An 18,364-nucleotide genomic window follows, 5' to 3' on the forward strand; every position below is an offset into this window, starting at 1 on the left:
ATGTTTGGATATCAAATTGAACAACTCAAACATCTGTGAACTATAATGTGTGTTAGTTTGGGTTCTTATAACCACACTTTTGAATGGACCACAATGGTAAAACCAACAATAAAGTATTTAATCAATCAATGAAACACAGCAAAATAGGCCGTTATTACTGTATACATTTTAACACGTATAAATATACCTCACATGATTCTGAACAAGTGGTCTGGGCCACAGTATGCACGTGTGTGCGTGCGTGCACACACGCACGCACGCACACACACACACACACGCACACACACACACACACACACGCACACGCACACGCACACGCACACGCACACGCACACACACACCAAGCAACACCAACCATATCTCTGACCTCTGAAACTATCCATTTCCGTATTCAACGGGAAACAAAACTACTGTCAAACGCCTACCGTGACTCGAATGAACAAGTTCTGACCAGTCTATCATTACACTACATAGTTTTGGTTTCTCCACACACATCTTCCGGTGAGAAGGCATTTTTAGAGATAAGACTGACAGAGGACTCAGGTTCTACAACAGCATCCTCCGTTTCAGCATCGTGGTCGTGGCCTTGATGAGCCATCTCGTGAGTTTAGCGCTGACGCACTTTCTTATTATAGAGCCACAGACAAGACAGGTGAAATGCATTTTCTATTACAATTAAGGCTTATAAGTTTCCAAAATTAGTTTTTCAATCCATAGAGAAAGTGACCATGGAAAAGGAGTGCTGCTTGAATATTAATTCAATGTATTTATGTTAAAATCCAAATCTGTTATTATTCCTTTTGTAGTTTAATGGGTAAAGCATGTCTCTTTCACATTGAGCTGAGTTGAGCTGAGTTGTAGCAGGTTCCACATGCACTTTGTATTTAGTTGTTGTCTAGTTGTCTTTTACTTTACGAAATTGTCTGTTTGGATAACGTGTCTATGTCGTATTTAAACTGGAAATCTTTTGACTAATACTAATTTTATTTTCTGTAATAATTCTCCCGGCCCGGCTTCACTACGTCAACAAAAAATATACAACACATTCTTTAGCAAAAATGTATCATAAGGAAACGGACTCAACATAAAAGTCGTATTACCTCAACAGTTGTAAATGCCATTTGAACAATTTACATGTCACAATGACAATAAACCCTCTAGATCTCATAATACACACAGACACAAAGTGAATTCTAATGCCAGCAATATGCAGACAAACAACTGAGTGTAGACAGTGGGTAACACATATATTCTACTACTTATACATGCAACTACTAATACAACAGTTGATGGACATTTTCTTATCACCCAATAAAGTACAGTACAGATAACTTTCAGATGGTAACAAGAAAACTCATGGGGGCAGCTTTGGAATATGGTTGATTAAATTGTATTATATTCAGAGAGAGAGATGAAGGTTTTACAGATATCACATGGCTGAGCCAAGCGCCCAGCCGCGGTTCCCTCTCTAACGAGAGACAGAATGGACTTTGGGTTTAACATGACCTTTATCAGTTTGGTAACATAAACAATGGCATCATAGGTTTAGACACAGATGAGTTCCGGGGCGCAATGTGGACTCCTTCCATTGGTCGGTATGGAAGGTGATGATGATGATGACGAAGATGATGATGAAGATGAAGATGATGATGATACAGTTTATCTTGGACAAACAGCGTCCCCATGTCTTGGTCAAGACATTGACCTCTGCTTTTGACCGGGCACCCAGTTGCCACTGAAAGAGGTGTTATTGCATTGGAGGTACACAGAGCTGAACGTTCTCCTAAACCATCCAAGATTGACCCACTATCTACTTATTGTTATTAAATTCCAGGAGCCGACTTTCAAAACACAGCAACAGACAGGCTGAAATCTGTCTACCTCAAAATATTTATCAGACACATGTAGACACTATGCAAAATGATACACAATTCAGGATCTAAGGTATTAATGATTATTAAAACAGATCCATCAACAGTAATAACGTTTTATTTGAATGAGAGATGGTAGAGACGTTGTAGCACAGGCTAACACAGTACGTTTGCTTCTTTGTGGAAGCTTTAGATTGTCGTAGCACAGGTTAGCACAGATGTTTGCTTATGTGGAATCTTTAGATCGTTTGTAGCACAGGCTAGCTCAGCATGTTTGCTTCTATGTGGAAGATTAGAGTGTTGTAGCACAGGCTAGCACAGCATGTTTTGCCAACGTGGAGGCCGAATTGTTAGCACAAGCTATCTCAGCATGCCTTGCTACGTGGATAGCTCTGGATTGTTTGTAGCACAGGCTAGCATAGCATGGTTTTCTTCCAACGTGGAAGCTCGAATTGTCTTAGCACAAGCTATCTCAGCAGGCTCGCTACGTGGATAGCTCTGGATTGTTTGTAGCACAGGCTAGCATAGCATGGTTTGCTTCCCACGTTGAAGCTCGAATTGTCTTAGCACAAGCTATCTCAGCAGGCTCGCTACGTGGATAGCTCCGGATTGTTTGTAACACAGGCTAGCATAGCATGGTTTGCTTCCCACGCGGAAGCTTGGATTGTTCGTAGCAAAAGCTAATTCAGCATGTTTGCTTCTCGTGCAGCATGCGTCCCCACTCATCCACAGTGAAGCACGCACGCTTCACCGTGGATGTGTGAGTGGCTTCAGGAAGTAAATTCCTGTCCCAGCGGTCTATAACGGCGTCATCTCGTCCAGGGTGGCTTATCATGGTAATTGCAAGAATAATTCTGCTTCTGGTTCTAGATTCCAGGTTGAGCTACCTACGCTCTTGGCGGCACTGTGAGCTCTCAAGGCAGCGTGAGAGAGCTGCTTGAGATGTGGGCTTCTCAATGTTCTCAGCACTATGCTGCATCATCTACTGTGCTTGAGATGTGGGCTTCTCAATGTCTTCTCGGCACCTATGCTGCATCATCTACTGAGCTGCCTAGCCTTGCTGCTAAACTCTGCTAAATCAATTCTGCCAACCTCTGGCGTCTGGCTCTATTGGGCCGATCCAGACTTGCAACAGATGGCATTTCGTGCTAAATCTATTAGGCTATGGATGGAGAGGGATATCGGCGTTAGTTAATATTATTCACATGTCTAACAATCTGCGTCAAGCTCTGCAAGCTTATTCTTCTTTCTGCATCAACTGCTATGAGGCTAATTGCTAATATGCGCCAAAGGGCGCTTAACCAATTTAGACCGAGGCCGATTCTAAAATCGCCTTCTAAAATTTGACTAAGTTCTGGAAAATTTCAAATAGTTATTAAAAAAAAAAAAAAATACAAATGCATGTTGCTATACGGTAAATGGCAACATGAACCCAAAATGGGTTAAACTGGTCATAGGATGGCCGGGCTAATCCAGAATTGCAATAACATTGTGTTTGTCTCTCCATCTGTAGGCCTAAACTTGAACTGGTTCACTGCAAGCTGCGAGAGATCGGCTCAAGCTGTGGGCTTTCTCCAACCTCCGTATTGATGCAGCTACATCTACAGCGCTGCTTTTCTATGCTTTTCTTAAATCTCTGGGGCAATGGTCCTCAGGAGCTTACGTAGATATTGGTTAAGGATGACATTTCGCAGGCTAAAAGCTCATGAGTATGAGTGCTCACGCTGTTCTATCGCTAATTCAATAAATGCTGCTTGCGCATTATTGACGCTTAATTACAACTCGGGTGGATTGCTGGGGATTTAGTTTAGTGGTGATGTCATGGTGCTAAAAAAAATGTTGGTTTATTCCTATAGCGCTAAAAATGTTGTTTTTCTATGGCTATGTAGTCAGGCTAATCATATCAAGCTCAGTCTTTAGTAATTGCTGCTAAGGTATAGTTGGGTACTGATTCAGATGTTAAGTAAAGATAGCACGTCTTTACACACATAGTCAGTACATTTTATTTATTATGGATGATAAACAATAGTTATCATTCATCATAGGATGACTCATTTATATATATATATGTGTATATATATATAGCAGATTTCTTTGAAAAAGAAATAAATATAGAATGTCCTCTTCGAATCCGATTTGGTGCGGCGCAGCTGTGGACACCATATTAGGATATTGTCTAGGACTCCTGAATTCAGGGATCTTCAAGTACCTGGATTCATCAGGCTTGTTGAACACATGGTGCATGCTGCATTTGTTTAGCTAAACTTAAAGGTTAAAAGTTGAGGAACATTATCATGTTAGTAAGAAACAAGTTCATGGAGCTCCACCATTCTCACAGATGGTTGGTCCGGCGTCAGGCCCTGTGCTCCCATGCCGTTTTGGGGGTCTCTGCTGTGTTGGGGGTTTAATTCATTCCCTGTAAATGCTAATTGGCATGTAACATTCATTAAAATGTTATCCTTACAGGGAATGAATGGATTCAGAGGCCTGACGCCAAACTATGCTTCCTCTTGTTTTCTATACCATGCTCAAGCTTGCAAATATATATTGCTAATAAATATATATTCTAATCCAATCTAAGAGTTGTCTGACTGAAATGAGGCGCAGTTTACGGAGCTAGTTCAGGCCAGGCAACTTAAGGGATTGGGGCAACCGATCAGGTGACTAGTCACATGCACTTTCCTCCTGATCGGGTGGTTATAGGTAATGCGTTGTTACCTGCTCACTCTGGCTGCCCTGTCTTGCTGAGCTGACGTGTGTCGCTGCTGCTGCTGCTGCTGTTTGCTGAGATCCTGCTACCGCGTTCGCTGCTTACCTGCTGCCGCCCATGAAGTCATCCCACCCGCCTCCCCGGCATCCACCTGTAGGCTCTGTTTCTAGATCCCTTTGGGGGTTTAATTCATTCCCTGTAAATGCTAATTGGCATGTAACATTCATTAAAATGTTATCCTTACAGGGAATGAATGGATTCAGAGGCCTGACGCCAAACTATGCTTCCTCTTGTTTTCTATACCATGCTCAAGCTTGCAAATATATATTGCTAATAAATATATATTCTAATCCAATCTAAGAGTTGTCTGACTGAACTGTTCCAGCTGCCCCCTTTTCAGTGAACACACCATCCATGCATTACTGAATGCTATGTTCACATTAAAACCAGTTTCTGTTTGCGGTTGTCTCACTGTCAGGTTTAAAAACGGCTTTAATTTACCTGACGAAGAAAGAAGAAAGAAAAAGCTGATCTTCACATTCGAAGTACACATGCACTTTAATAGCTTAGTATGTGCAATATAATATATGGGAAGGAAGTTAAGAGGTTGATGTTGACACATGTTGAATGTTTTGTTCATTGTTGATGCCATGTCGAATTTCCTCATTGTCAGTCAGTCACACCTGACCACACCTCACATATTCGTCCTTGTTGTCATGGGAATGTGTAAATGAACTTTCATAGGAGGGTTGCACACAACAGAGTGACATCAATACGTATGTGTTCTTCCATTACAGTTTCCTCAAGTGGACATTTTATTCAGGCCTAATTGTTGGTGTACACGTGAACATTTTGTATAAGGCCCACACACCAAAACTACAACAGAACATGGGGCAACTGGACCAGCTACACAACCTATTGAACACAAATAGCTAAATAAAGTTTGTGTGTGTGTGTGTGTGTGTGTGCGCACGCGCGCGCATCATTAATAATAACAGACACACTGACCTAGACTTGACACATGCACAAAATATTCAATTGTATTCCCCACGTGACTGCACTACACCTATTTCACCAGCAGGTGTCAATCACGTTGCTTTTAACTGCAGTGATCATTTCCATGATGAAAATGCTATTAAAACTTTTTTGTTGATAATTCCATACAGTACAGGAAGTATTATTACTAGCCTTAAGAAAAGCCCCTGGTTGTCCCAGCTACGATTCCAGGCCAGGACAGCAATGTGTCGATGTGTCCCTGAAACAGACTCTTAAAGGAAGAGCACCTGGGAGTTTTCCTTTTCAAAATTAATAACGCATATCTCTCAAAGGCTAGGTTTCCTACCTAGTCTCAGTAACTTGGTGACGACCCCTTCTGTGACTACAGCACTACAGCAGTCTGTTCAGTAGTATCAAAAAACAATTACAATTTCGGAGGCGCGCTGTCTCTGGCTGGCTTGAGCAACAAGAGGCACCGCCGAGTGAGCGAGTCGCCGTGCCGAACGTTACGAAGGCCGCTAGAGCCGACTCGGCGCCGTTCGAGTTAAAGTTCCGATAGGGACATAATCGTAAATTATCACCCCCCACCCCCCCCAGCGCCAAGCACGCTGACACACTGACATTTGGAAATTACATTTGACATTTGGCACATTTTAAGTTATAAAATGATTCCTGGCTAATAAGCCAAATATGCCATAATACATTATAATTGCCCTCTATAAATAAATGTAATTTTTAAAACACCTTCAATATTTTATTCATTTTAGAAACAGTTAATCTACTTTTTAGAGGGGCAATGCCCCTCACAAGTTGATGATGTAATTTGTCCATGTGTGGTCCAGCCCTATGGCATTTATGGAATGCATGTGCATGTGATTTGATGCTCATATTAACCTTAGGAAGTATTACGTTGTTTTTTATTTTCATTATTGAATTATTTGTGACATTTGTTTCATGTTTTTATACCATGTTGAACCCAAACATTCACAGCTCAGACATCTGTTTAACACACACCCACACACACACACGCACACGCACACGCACACGCACACGCACACGCACACGCACACGCACAACACCAGCCACACTTCTGAAACAATCCATTTCCTTATATTCAACAGGAAACAAAACTACGGTCAGTACATTACCTCAGCTATAATGAACAAATCGTGAACAGCACAACAACTGCTTGTAAGCTATATTTGTGCTGCATGTGTGTGGCTGTGTATTTGGTGGGAAACTAAGTCACATACAGTAGGTGTCATCATTATCTTTCAGAAAGCTAACAGCTGTGAATGGTAAGCTTGCTGTGTCACTAGACAGATTTGTGAATTTGTTTTATGTTTGGATATCAAATTGAACAACTCAAACATCTGTGAACTATAATGTGTGTTAGTTTGGGTTCTTATAACCACACTTTTGAATGGACCACAATGGTAAAACCAACAATAAAGTATTTAATCAATCAATGAAACACAGCAAAATAGGCCGTTATTACTGTATACATTTTAACACGTATAAATATACCTCACATGATTCTGAACAAGTGGTCTGGGCCACAGTATGCACGTGTGTGCGTGCGTGCACACACGCACGCACGCACACACACACACACACGCACACACACACACACACACACACGCACACGCACACGCACACACACACACACCAAGCAACACCAACCATATCTCTGACCTCTGAAACTATCCATTTCCGTATTCAACGGGAAACAAAACTACTGTCAAACGCCTACCGTGACTCGAATGAACAAGTTCTGACCAGTCTATCATTACACTACATAGTTTTGGTTTCTCCACACACATCTTCCGGTGAGAAGGCATTTTTAGAGATAAGACTGACAGAGGACTCAGGTTCTACAACAGCATCCTCCGTTTCAGCATCGTGGTCGTGGCCTTGATGAGCCATCTCGTGAGTTTAGCGCTGACGCACTTTCTTATTATAGAGCCACAGACAAGACAGGTGAAATGCATTTTCTATTACAATTAAGGCTTATAAGTTTCCAAAATTAGTTTTTCAATCCATAGAGAAAGTGACCATGGAAAAGGAGTGCTGCTTGAATATTAATTCAATGTATTTATGTTAAAATCCAAATCTGTTATTATTCCTTTTGTAGTTTAATGGGTAAAGCATGTCTCTTTCACATTGAGCTGAGTTGAGCTGAGTTGTAGCAGGTTCCACATGCACTTTGTATTTAGTTGTTGTCTAGTTGTCTTTTACTTTACGAAATTGTCTGTTTGGATAACGTGTCTATGTCGTATTTAAACTGGAAATCTTTTGACTAATACTAATTTTATTTTCTGTAATAATTCTCCCGGCCCGGCTTCACTACGTCAACAAAAAATATACAACACATTCTTTAGCAAAAATGTATCATAAGGAAACGGACTCAACATAAAAGTCGTATTACCTCAACAGTTGTAAATGCCATTTGAACAATTTACATGTCACAATGACAATAAACCCTCTAGATCTCATAATACACACAGACACAAAGTGAATTCTAATGCCAGCAATATGCAGACAAACAACTGAGTGTAGACAGTGGGTAACACATATATTCTACTACTTATACATGCAACTACTAATACAACAGTTGATGGACATTTTCTTATCACCCAATAAAGTACAGTACAGATAACTTTCAGATGGTAACAAGAAAACTCATGGGGGCAGCTTTGGAATATGGTTGATTAAATTGTATTATATTCAGAGAGAGAGATGAAGGTTTTACAGATATCACATGGCTGAGCCAAGCGCCCAGCCGCGGTTCCCTCTCTAACGAGAGACAGAATGGACTTTGGGTTTAACATGACCTTTATCAGTTTGGTAACATAAACAATGGCATCATAGGTTTAGACACAGATGAGTTCCGGGGCGCAATGTGGACTCCTTCCATTGGTCGGTATGGAAGGTGATGATGATGATGACGAAGATGATGATGAAGATGAAGATGATGATGATACAGTTTATCTTGGACAAACAGCGTCCCCATGTCTTGGTCAAGACATTGACCTCTGCTTTTGACCGGGCACCCAGTTGCCACTGAAAGAGGTGTTATTGCATTGGAGGTACACAGAGCTGAACGTTCTCCTAAACCATCCAAGATTGACCCACTATCTACTTATTGTTATTAAATTCCAGGAGCCGACTTTCAAAACACAGCAACAGACAGGCTGAAATCTGTCTACCTCAAAATATTTATCAGACACATGTAGACACTATGCAAAATGATACACAATTCAGGATCTAAGGTATTAATGATTATTAAAACAGATCCATCAACAGTAATAACGTTTTATTTGAATGACTTTATACAAATATTTACAGACAGTAAAATGATTATGCATTAAGTTAAGACATGGCAGGAATTAATGGCAGGCTTCAAGAAGAATACTTTTTGAAGGCCTGCGAAACAACTGTATGTATGGAAAGTTTCAAAAGATTACAGACAGATGACCAGTCCGAGCTCTCATGGTGTTCAAAAGCCTAGAGAATAGTAGTACTTATTAATCATTGTACTTACAATTTACAGTGTAAACCAGTGAACTTTCACTAAGTATTTAAAAAGGTTGTTCATCTGTCAGTGTCAATTATTGATGTGCAGTAGAATACCTGGAATGAAAACGTCAATAATGTATCCAACAAACTAGCTTGATGAACAATACAAATGCACCTTAAGATACTTACTGGTGCATGGTGACCTTCCTAGTTTGTCTATACCTCCTATCAATAAAAATGATTCCTCAAATCCCATGAGGTTTCTTGCAACTCCTTTCAGTGTTAGATACAGTAGCACAACAGTACTACTGTATGTTTGTTTGCAATGAGTGCTGCATTGAGAGTTGAATCAGGACAAAGAACACGTATAAATACAAAGGTCTATACAAACTCTACTTACAGTAGGAGCGATACTTGTGATACCCTTTAGTGGACACTTATTTAAGGTGCATAATAATGGTATATTGGCAAGTTAGCAGGTACAGATTTGCTCAAGGGCAGTTGGACAATTGGCTGTTATATTAGCTATTGTGGGAATGACTGAGACCTGTGAACTTTCAGTTACCCCGTAACTGTAGCAGTGGCAAATTTGGCACTCGGGAAGTGGCCCAAATCGGAAAGTCTAGATAATATTTGCATGAAAGTTATGCTAATTCTGTGCCATAGCCTTGTGAGCCATCGTACCACTCTTTCCCAGAGCCTGGAATTTGGTGAAAAGTTCCTCTCTTCTGCTATGGCGGTTATTACCAATTTTAAGATCCCAGGGGTGTAGTGCTGGCCACCATTTGCTTCAACCATCTCATCTACTATATTCAAGAATCCCCTTACCTGCTGCTTGTGACCTTGTCTTGTGTTGTCAAAGCTGCAATATCTACCACCACATTTCTCAACAAATTTTGACACACGATTATCTGCCTTTATATTCTCATCGAGTGACTGGCCATTGAGCTCATTGCCGTAGGTGAACAGGATCATTGTATACTTTAGTGCATCTTTGTCAAATAGTAACAGTAGGAGTTCAAGTAGTGCAATTTCTGCACTGCCAAGCCTGACCACAATGACAAGAGCATGCGGGCCCGGTGTACATTCCATAATACACTTCATAATCTCCAGGTATAACTCCTTTTGAGAGAGTGGAGTAGCTCCTCCAGGGTTCTCATTTGAGATCCCCGGAGTGTCCACTACAGTGACATTCCATCCCTCCACCACTGCTGATTTAGCCTCACATCTCTTGCTGGCCGGTCTATAGCCACAGCTTGTTTCAAACTTGTGTGATCCCAGGATGGTGTTGCCTGATGCACTCTTCCCAACCCTAGGTAAGCCCAGCAGAACTATTCTCCTGTCCTTTGGGTTGTCAGAGACTCTGGGAATATCTGGTGAAAGAGAGTTACAGCATTTCATGAGTCTTACATTTTTATCAGAAACAAGTAAACCAACATTCCCCTCTGAAAAAAAAAAACATCCAACCCATCCCAGGATCCTATACACGTATGTAAAAAAAAAAGTTCATGCATGGTCTTTTTTCTAGGTCAAGTTTTTCTTTTACCTTTATCTTTAGCATAGCAATTATTGAAGTTTTTTTTTTTGAAGAGACACACACACACACACACACGCACACACGCACGCATGCATGCACGCACGCACACAGTATATAAAGAGAGATCTAATGAATGCAAAGGTTTTAGAAAGGAATCCTTACTGAGATGGCTGGATTTCGTCAGTAAACTTTCTACCTGGTCCTGTCCTCCGTCTTCATTGTTGAACACGTGAAATCTTCCTGCAAAGCAATCAGTGACCACATCTGGAAGGCTGCCCTTCTCATCTTCAAAGATAAAACCTTCCACTGGTGTTCCCTTCAAGAAGTCACCCCCTGTGAAAAGCATGTAACTCTTTTCTAAGCCTGCAGACCCTAATATATCCACGACCTTCTTAACAGCTAGTTGTTCTTCTTCTGTGTACCTGCCGACTTTGACTACCACCAAAAACAGACAGGGTATGGAGGACTGAAGCTTCTCTTCACACAATATTCGAATTTCTTCCTCATGGTCTTTGATTCCTGGTGTGTCAAACACTGAGATTTGTTTCCCAAAGATATTTGCAGGTGCACTTTTGATTTCTGTCGTCACTGATTTGAAGGACAGCTTTGATACAAATGCCTTTTCACCCAGTATGGTGTTCCCTGAGGCACTTTTGCCAGCCCCTGTTCTCCCCAGCAGGACAATGTTGAGGCCTGACTCTGGAGCCATCCTGGAGAGACAAGACAATGGCACAAATACAACTGTTATTTCTGTTACCTGGGAGGCGACACAATAGCCAAATTGTTAGGGCGCACAACCATAGAGTTAAAAATAAACACAAAATTCAATGCCCTGATAAGCGAATCCCGGTTCGATTCCGGGCCAGCTGGACCATTTGCTGAATGTGATTCCCTTACCGTCTCTCTGCATTTCTTATCTCCCCCCAAACAAACAAACTAAAAACTAAAAAGCCTAAAATAAAATAAAAAATGTCTTGTAGGTGAATTTTTGTTTGAGAACAAAGATTTGTGTATGGGTGTATATGTTACACCCAAATAATACTCTTGTTCTTGCTGTATGTATGTATGTGAAAAGTGAATGTGCAATAACTCTATGTACTCTGCACTATGCACTTTCTTTGACTGATATATTAGGTTGTTTTATCATGTTTTTATTGTTTTATTGTATTGGAGCTTCCGAGTGTAAGTTTTCATGTATGTATGTACATAAACAGTGCATCTAAGTGACAATAAAGTGAATCTGATCTGATCTATGTATACTGTAGGTAGCTATACTATACTAGATGTACTAGTTCTACTGTACTAGCTGTAGGATACTATACTGTAAAGACCTGTAATGTATTTCTTTCCCAAACAGACATTATCGCGTAACTTTCCTGGTCTACCCCGTGCTGAACTTTCTACCGCTGAGCTTGCTTGCTTGCAATGGGGAGACATTTAATTTTGACCTTCAGGTGTGTTTCTATTAATTGAATACACAGGACCACAATGGAAACAAGCCATAGTGCTTTCTTGGGTTCAATCCTTTTATCATTGTAATTGTATTAAACTGCACTTTCTGCGCATTTTTTTGGCAAACTGTTAATAATAAAGTATTCAATCAATCAATCAAGTGTCAAACCATAAACAGGATGTACAGTAAATGCTCTGTTGAAGAGCAGGGTGACCGTGTACAACCACCCAAAGTTATATTGTATTAACATACTCTACACAAATTGGACAATATATTATTTGATTCTCAAAAAGGTTAAATAATACAGCTTTAGCTTTTTTCCCCTCTCTAATGATTCTAACATTTGGAATTTATTTTATTTTCACTAACAAATGATCAGATAACCACCTCATGGCAAGGGACAGAAAGCATAGACTGTGCACAGTCTTAAGTGTAAATACAAACAGCAAATGCCTCTCTAGAGTAAGGTTAACTAAAAATAACAAAAATAACAAAAACTAGATAAAACAAATAGAAAACTAACCAAACTGTATTGTATTTACAAAACAAAATAATACAAACAAAAAATATATACAAAGAATATACCTAATGAATTTTGAATTCCACAATAATCTTTCTGAATTATTTTTAATCTTGGCCTGACAAATACTATTACAATAAAAAAATAAAAAAAACACAAATATAAGCCTTTTTAAACTTAGAAACTAAACTAGAAAACTTGCATTGAAAACGAATTAAAACTAAACTGAAATTAAAAACAAAAAGTCAAATTAGAGCTTGTGAGACTGTGTGTAGACAACACAGCTAGGACTCCACATGTGTTCATATCTTTATACCAGATGTAAAAATGTGTAAAACTAACCTGTAACCATACCAAACCCAGTCGCTGTAGTTGTTTTTGCCTTGTGTTTCAGCTCAGTGCAAACCTTTCTCTCTCTCTCTCTCTCTCTCTCTCTCTCTCTCTCTCTCTCTCTCTCTCTCTCGAAATCAAAATGTCAGCAAGTCTAACCTGATAGTTAGGAAGAAAACATCGGCTGGTGTGACTGGTTGGTGAAATGGCGTCCAAGGAAGTAGGACTCTGTAAGTTTTGATTTACATGTTCATTTTTGATAGTACATTGAGTCAGTGTTGAGCTTCCTTGTTAATTAAAAATGAATTACTGTTGAACTGCTGAGTGTTGACTTGTTTTAACAATGAATCTCAGCCATTATTCATGGAGAGGTGATGTTCATAATTTAAATACTATCATTAAAATATCTGAATATTAGTTTTTTTAGTCAGGATTGTCAGGATTTTAATGACCCCCCCCCCTCTATCTGTCTCTCTGTCTCCCTTGGATAGATCCAAGAAGAAGAGGGAGTATGGGCAATCCCTTTAATTGTCAGTGAAGTTGTTTATCACCATACTTTGATGAGTTTTACATTTTATTAGGATATCCTAAAATGGATATCTTTCATATTTATCTACTATTCAACAGACACAAGATACTGTATTATTATGTGAAGTACAGCCAATAATATGTGAGTTTTAACAAATTACCTCAAGTCATTTGGCAATGTATAGTTTATGTTTGGTAAATGTGTCTGCTGTCTCAGCCACTCTCCCAAGTAGGCTACAAACAGACCCACTGTCAACAGACAAGTTGAGACAACACACTTCTTCTTTTTTTTGCCTTTGTAATTTTCCCATAGCAATTCATGTATAATTCTATTCTATTCTAAATGTTTTCTGCAGTCAGGTTGGTGTTGGTGGGGAAGACAGGATCAGGAAAGAGCTCCTGTGGAAACACGATACTGGGGACTGATGCTTTCAAATCAGCTGTCAGTCCCCGCTCAGGTATGAGCCGTGCGCACGCGCGCACGCACGCACGCACACAGTAATTATAGGCAGTGAAATTATTGTACTTCAAACTTCCCCAATATTGTAGGCCTACATTACAATATAAAATGAGGTAAAATAAAATAGCAATAAAAATAGAATACTGTAGATATAGAAAGATACATTATAATAACAATAAATTATGTGTTTGTGTGAGACAAAAACAACTTTTCCCCAAAAATAATAATTAAAGCAATACAATACTGTTTATATTAGAGTTGTACATCAAGCTTCATTAACAGCGTGGATTAAAGTACAAATAAGATAAGATAGAAAGGTAAAATATTAATATTATAGATAGATAGATAGATAGATAGATAGATAGATAGATAGATAGATAGATAGATAGATAGATAGAATATTTTGTTGTTGTATAATTTGGATGTAATGTGACTCCTCAGTAACCAGAGAGTGCTCCAAGCAAGCAGGACAGGTGTACGGACGTGAGGTGACACTTGTTGACACGCCAGGCCTCTTCGACACCTTCCTCCCAGAGGACACCATCGAGAGGGAGATCTCCAAGTGCATCAACATGTCGGCCCCGGGCCCCCACGCCATCCTCATCGTGGTCAAGGCAGGGACTTTCACTGCAGAGGAGCGAGATGCCGTGAAGAAAGTGGAGAAGATCTTCGGGGAAGACTGCTGGAGATACACCATGATGCTCTTCACCCACGGGGACGAGGTCGACAAGACGGATGGTGGCATTGAACAATGTCTGAAAGAGGCTGGAGAGGACCTCAAGGACATCCTCAACAAGATGGGAAACAGGTATCATCTTTTCAACAATGCCAACGCCAACCACCGTGAGCAGGTGCTGCAGCTACTGCTGAAGGTGGAGGAGATGGTTAATGAAAATAAGGGGCAGTGTTACTCCAACCCCACCTACCTTGAAACGGTCCAGATGCTGGATGAGAGAGAGGTAAAACTCAGAAATTTGTATGATAAGAAACTGAAAGAGGAAAAGCAAACCCTCATCTTCAAGTACGAGACAAAGCTGAAAGAGTCAGAGCAAGAGCAAAAGAAGCTGAAGGAGCTGAAGAAAAGACTGGAGATGGAGAAGAAGGAACTGAACAGGTATTATCACGCTTTGGAGAGCGGTGTCCGCCATATTGTAGAGCAGGTCCCAAGTCAGGACTCTTTTGAAGAAATTCTAAGCAAGTTTCACGAGACGCTGAAGCTGAATTGATATGTTGATATTTAATAGAGATGATCAATTGGTGGTAGACTATGATCATAATCTGGTGCTTAATTTATCTATACAATTTATCTGTACATGTTGTGTACATGGTGTTGACATGAATAGTGTCAATACTGTCAATTGAGTAGAGTTATGGAAAATGTTGCAGTCAGGTGACAACCCTACCTAAATAGTTATTTTATTTGGTAACAAAAAAAAAAAAAATGTTTTAAATTGTATTGTGTATTCTGTGATTGTATTTTTGTACATTGTATATTCTGGCATGTCAAATTCCCAGTTCAAACTTCCTCAAGTGTGATGAGTCTTACCTACTATGTGTGGGGGTGGCACACAGTGGGGGAGGAACACAATTTGGGGGACAAGGGTTAAACATGATTGAACATGTGTGCATTTTTATACTGATGAAGTTGTCTAGCTACTCAATAAAGTGATATTTGACCTTGAACACGGAGTGCGGGCTCTACCTATTTTAAGACTATGATGGGCTGGGGGCACAACTTCAGCCAGGGAGTTTCAGATGCACCTGCCCCTGAACGGAGCACCGGGGCCCATGTAATAGAGTGGACCATCATTTGAACCAAACTGTGGCATGTATAGCGTATTTAAATGGTAGCATGCCACTGTATATTTAGACTGTATGGTGTGTTTTTGGTCTGCTATTAACTTGCACTGTTGTGTTGTGTTGAGCTTTCCTGCTGATGACTCATGCTGATGACTCCTGATTTTAAGATAGGCCATGGGGAACTACAGAACACAGGTACACACACACACACACACACACACACACACACACACACACACACACACACACACACACACACACACACACACACACACACACACACACACACACACACACACACACACACACACACACACACACACACACACACACACAATAGGTTTCTTTTGAAGGATAGGTATAGTCTGCAAGTTTAAACAAATCTGCATTCATGCATGAATGGAGTTGAATGAATATTTCATTTTTGCCACGGACATGCAAAATAATCATCTTACCAAAAACACAGTGGCCTAGCCCTAAATGTATACTAATGGACTCCTAATATGTCATAGGGTCTATTCCAATGTGCTGCACATTAAAAAAAAAATAGTATGTCTGCATTAACTACTGAGCCACTTAACGACCCAAAAAATGTAATCCTAATTATTTTGGATAATAATAATTGAGTCTCATCAGTACAGACAGTGCTTCCATCCCAAAAGGGCCACTTAGCTGCAAAGGTGAGTGGGTGTGTATTATACATCATATGGCTAATATAGAGCTTGCTGGCTTTTCAAAGGACAGTGTTACTTGAGGACAGAAGGAGATCAAGTTCTACCAGCTAAACCATTGGTTTAGTTTGGCACAGTACACTAGCTTGTGGATTCCATTAAGGTGATTGGGTATTCTCTGTTGATGAAAAAGTCCAAGGCATGCACATGTAACAATTTGATTTGATTTATTAGACGCAATAATTAAATGTTAAATGCTTCTCACGGAAACGTCAAGGATAAAATGGAACACTGGAACAAAGAAACTTGAGATATTTACATGATGAGTGATTAATGAAGGGCATGCCAGGATTTTAATTGAATGCAGTGTCACAATAGTTTAATGCGAAGGCACCTAACTTTGATCAGAGGTGAGCTAACTTTTAGGTTGGAGGAGGTCCTAGGCTGTGGATGGAGGGTTACCATGGATTATGATTGTGGAGTTTTATTATAGTTTTTATTGTCATTATTGGACACTTTGAAACTGTCTCTCAACTAACGACAACCAGCTTTACTTGTCCAGTTCTGCCCTCCTTTGCCTTGGTGGCAAACAGCTCCTTCTGAACGAGGGGTCATCAACATGTCCGTATGGACAAACATGTCCGTGGCAAGACTTGTATATGTCGGTGGCACAATTTTTTTCCTTTTTGTTTTTAAAGAAAAAAATATACATGCATGTTTTTCATTATAATGTAAAAACATATTCTAAAATACACAATTGAATCTTTAAAAAAAAAGTTTGCATAATTGTGGTGACTTGGGATGTATCGGGATGACAATATTCATTAATATGATGCAGGAGATTTGTGGTATTGTAAGTAAAGTTGATTTATGTCGAGAGAAAGTGTTTCAAATTGTCCAATAATACCAATAATAACCATAGTAACACTCCACAATCATAATCCATGGAAACCCTTGATCCACAGCCTCACCGTCAGACCTCCTCCTCACCTCTGATCAAAGTTAGGCACTTTTGCATCAAACTATTGTGACACTGCATTCCTTTCAATCCTGTCATGCCCGTCATTAATCACTCATCGTGTACTGTACATAATTACTCATCAACATAGCTAGTACCTGTTCACCTTAATGGAAACCACAACTATTAAAGTTGACACACAAAAAACTAGTTTAGCTGGTAGAACTTCTCTTCCTGTCCTCAAGTATGGCCCTTTTGCTCCTGCAATGTCTGTACTGATAAGACAGGTATTATTGAATTATTATTGAAATCCCAAACAAGTATAATAATATTATACTTGTTTGGGATTTCAATAATAATTCAATAATGGTGTGTTTTTGGTCTGCTATTAACTTACACTATTGTGTTGTGTTGAGCTTTCCTGCTGATGACTCATGTCATGGGCATGGACAGAGCTGATTTTAAGATAGGCCATGGGGAACTACAGAACACAGGTAAGCACACACACACATGCACACCCACTGATGCTTTTAAAAATGGACTAAAAACAGACCTCTTTAACAAAGCACTTTCTTAGTTATTCTTGGGCCACAGAACCACAATAGAAATTACACAACATTCAAAACACTTCTATTTGTTCCAGTCCAGCCCTTAACTTCACTGTCACCAAGTCAAATTCAACTATTATACATGACAAAGATTCTGCTCTGGCACATGTTATTTTCATCCATTGTATTCATCACATTTCATTTCAGCATTACATTTCAGCATGAATTATTCATTTACAGGGTTGCCCTGTTTATGGAAACAACTAAAATGCTTGCACAAAAACGAATTTCACCCACTGTTTTACACCTGTAAACCTGTGATGTGACGATAAAGTTGATTCAGATTTTTCAAGTACAATACATTGCATTTGACCTGAGTAATAATAACAACACATGAGTATGAAACCTAAGAGGACAGACTCCAGTGCAGGGAGAAACAAGGTTTTTGTATTCTGTTTGCCAG

General features: G+C 39.8%; 3 protein-coding genes across 3 annotated transcripts in view; 2 read left to right on the forward strand and 1 right to left on the reverse strand.

The window, feature by feature from the left end:
• Positions 1-11,250, forward strand: part of dchs1b (dachsous cadherin-related 1b) — a 448,519-nt gene extending 437,269 nt beyond the window's left edge. The window contains exon 30 of the transcript XR_013933533.1: positions 11,238-11,250. The gene's annotated coding sequence lies outside the window, so the exon portion shown is untranslated. The remainder of the gene's footprint in view (positions 1-11,237) is intronic.
• On the forward strand, positions 7,490-15,558 carry LOC308089681 (GTPase IMAP family member 4-like). The gene is made up of 5 exons (XM_080434539.1): positions 7,490-7,506; positions 13,001-13,166; positions 13,428-13,466; positions 13,821-13,922; positions 14,366-15,558. Exons 2-5 carry the CDS (start codon positions 13,142-13,144, stop codon positions 15,148-15,150), a joined length of 951 nt encoding a protein of 316 aa, XP_080290665.1. The 5' UTR covers positions 7,490-7,506; positions 13,001-13,141; the 3' UTR covers positions 15,151-15,558.
• Positions 8,956-12,978, reverse strand: LOC308089680 (GTPase IMAP family member 8-like). The gene is made up of 3 exons (XM_080434538.1): positions 12,949-12,978; positions 10,796-11,343; positions 8,956-10,469 (listed from the first exon to the last, which is right to left on the reverse strand). Exons 2-3 carry the CDS (start codon positions 11,340-11,342, stop codon positions 9,658-9,660), a joined length of 1,359 nt encoding a protein of 452 aa, XP_080290664.1. The 5' UTR covers position 11,343; positions 12,949-12,978; the 3' UTR covers positions 8,956-9,657.
• Positions 15,559-18,364: the final 2,806 nt, after the last annotated feature.

This window comes from Gymnoscopelus braueri, assembly GCF_963280865.1.
Source record: "Gymnoscopelus braueri genome assembly, chromosome: 8".
NCBI lineage: Eukaryota > Metazoa > Chordata > Actinopteri > Myctophiformes > Myctophidae > Gymnoscopelus > Gymnoscopelus braueri.

Coding starts and splice junctions, on each gene's coding strand:
- LOC308089680 (XM_080434538.1), bottom strand. CDS start 11,342: ATGGCTCCAGAGTCAGGCCTCAACATTGTCCTGCTGGGGAGAACAGGG. Junction 10,470..10,795: donor GACGAAATCCAGCCATCTCA/GTAAGGATTCCT, acceptor CTCTTTCACCAG/ATATTCCCAGAGTCTCTGAC.
- LOC308089681 (XM_080434539.1), top strand. CDS start 13,142: ATGGCGTCCAAGGAAGTAGGACTCT. Junction 13,467..13,820: donor TATGGGCAATCCCTTTAATT/GTCAGTGAAGTT, acceptor TGTTTTCTGCAG/TCAGGTTGGTGTTGGTGGGG. Junction 13,923..14,365: donor AGCTGTCAGTCCCCGCTCAG/GTATGAGCCGTG, acceptor GTGACTCCTCAG/TAACCAGAGAGTGCTCCAAG.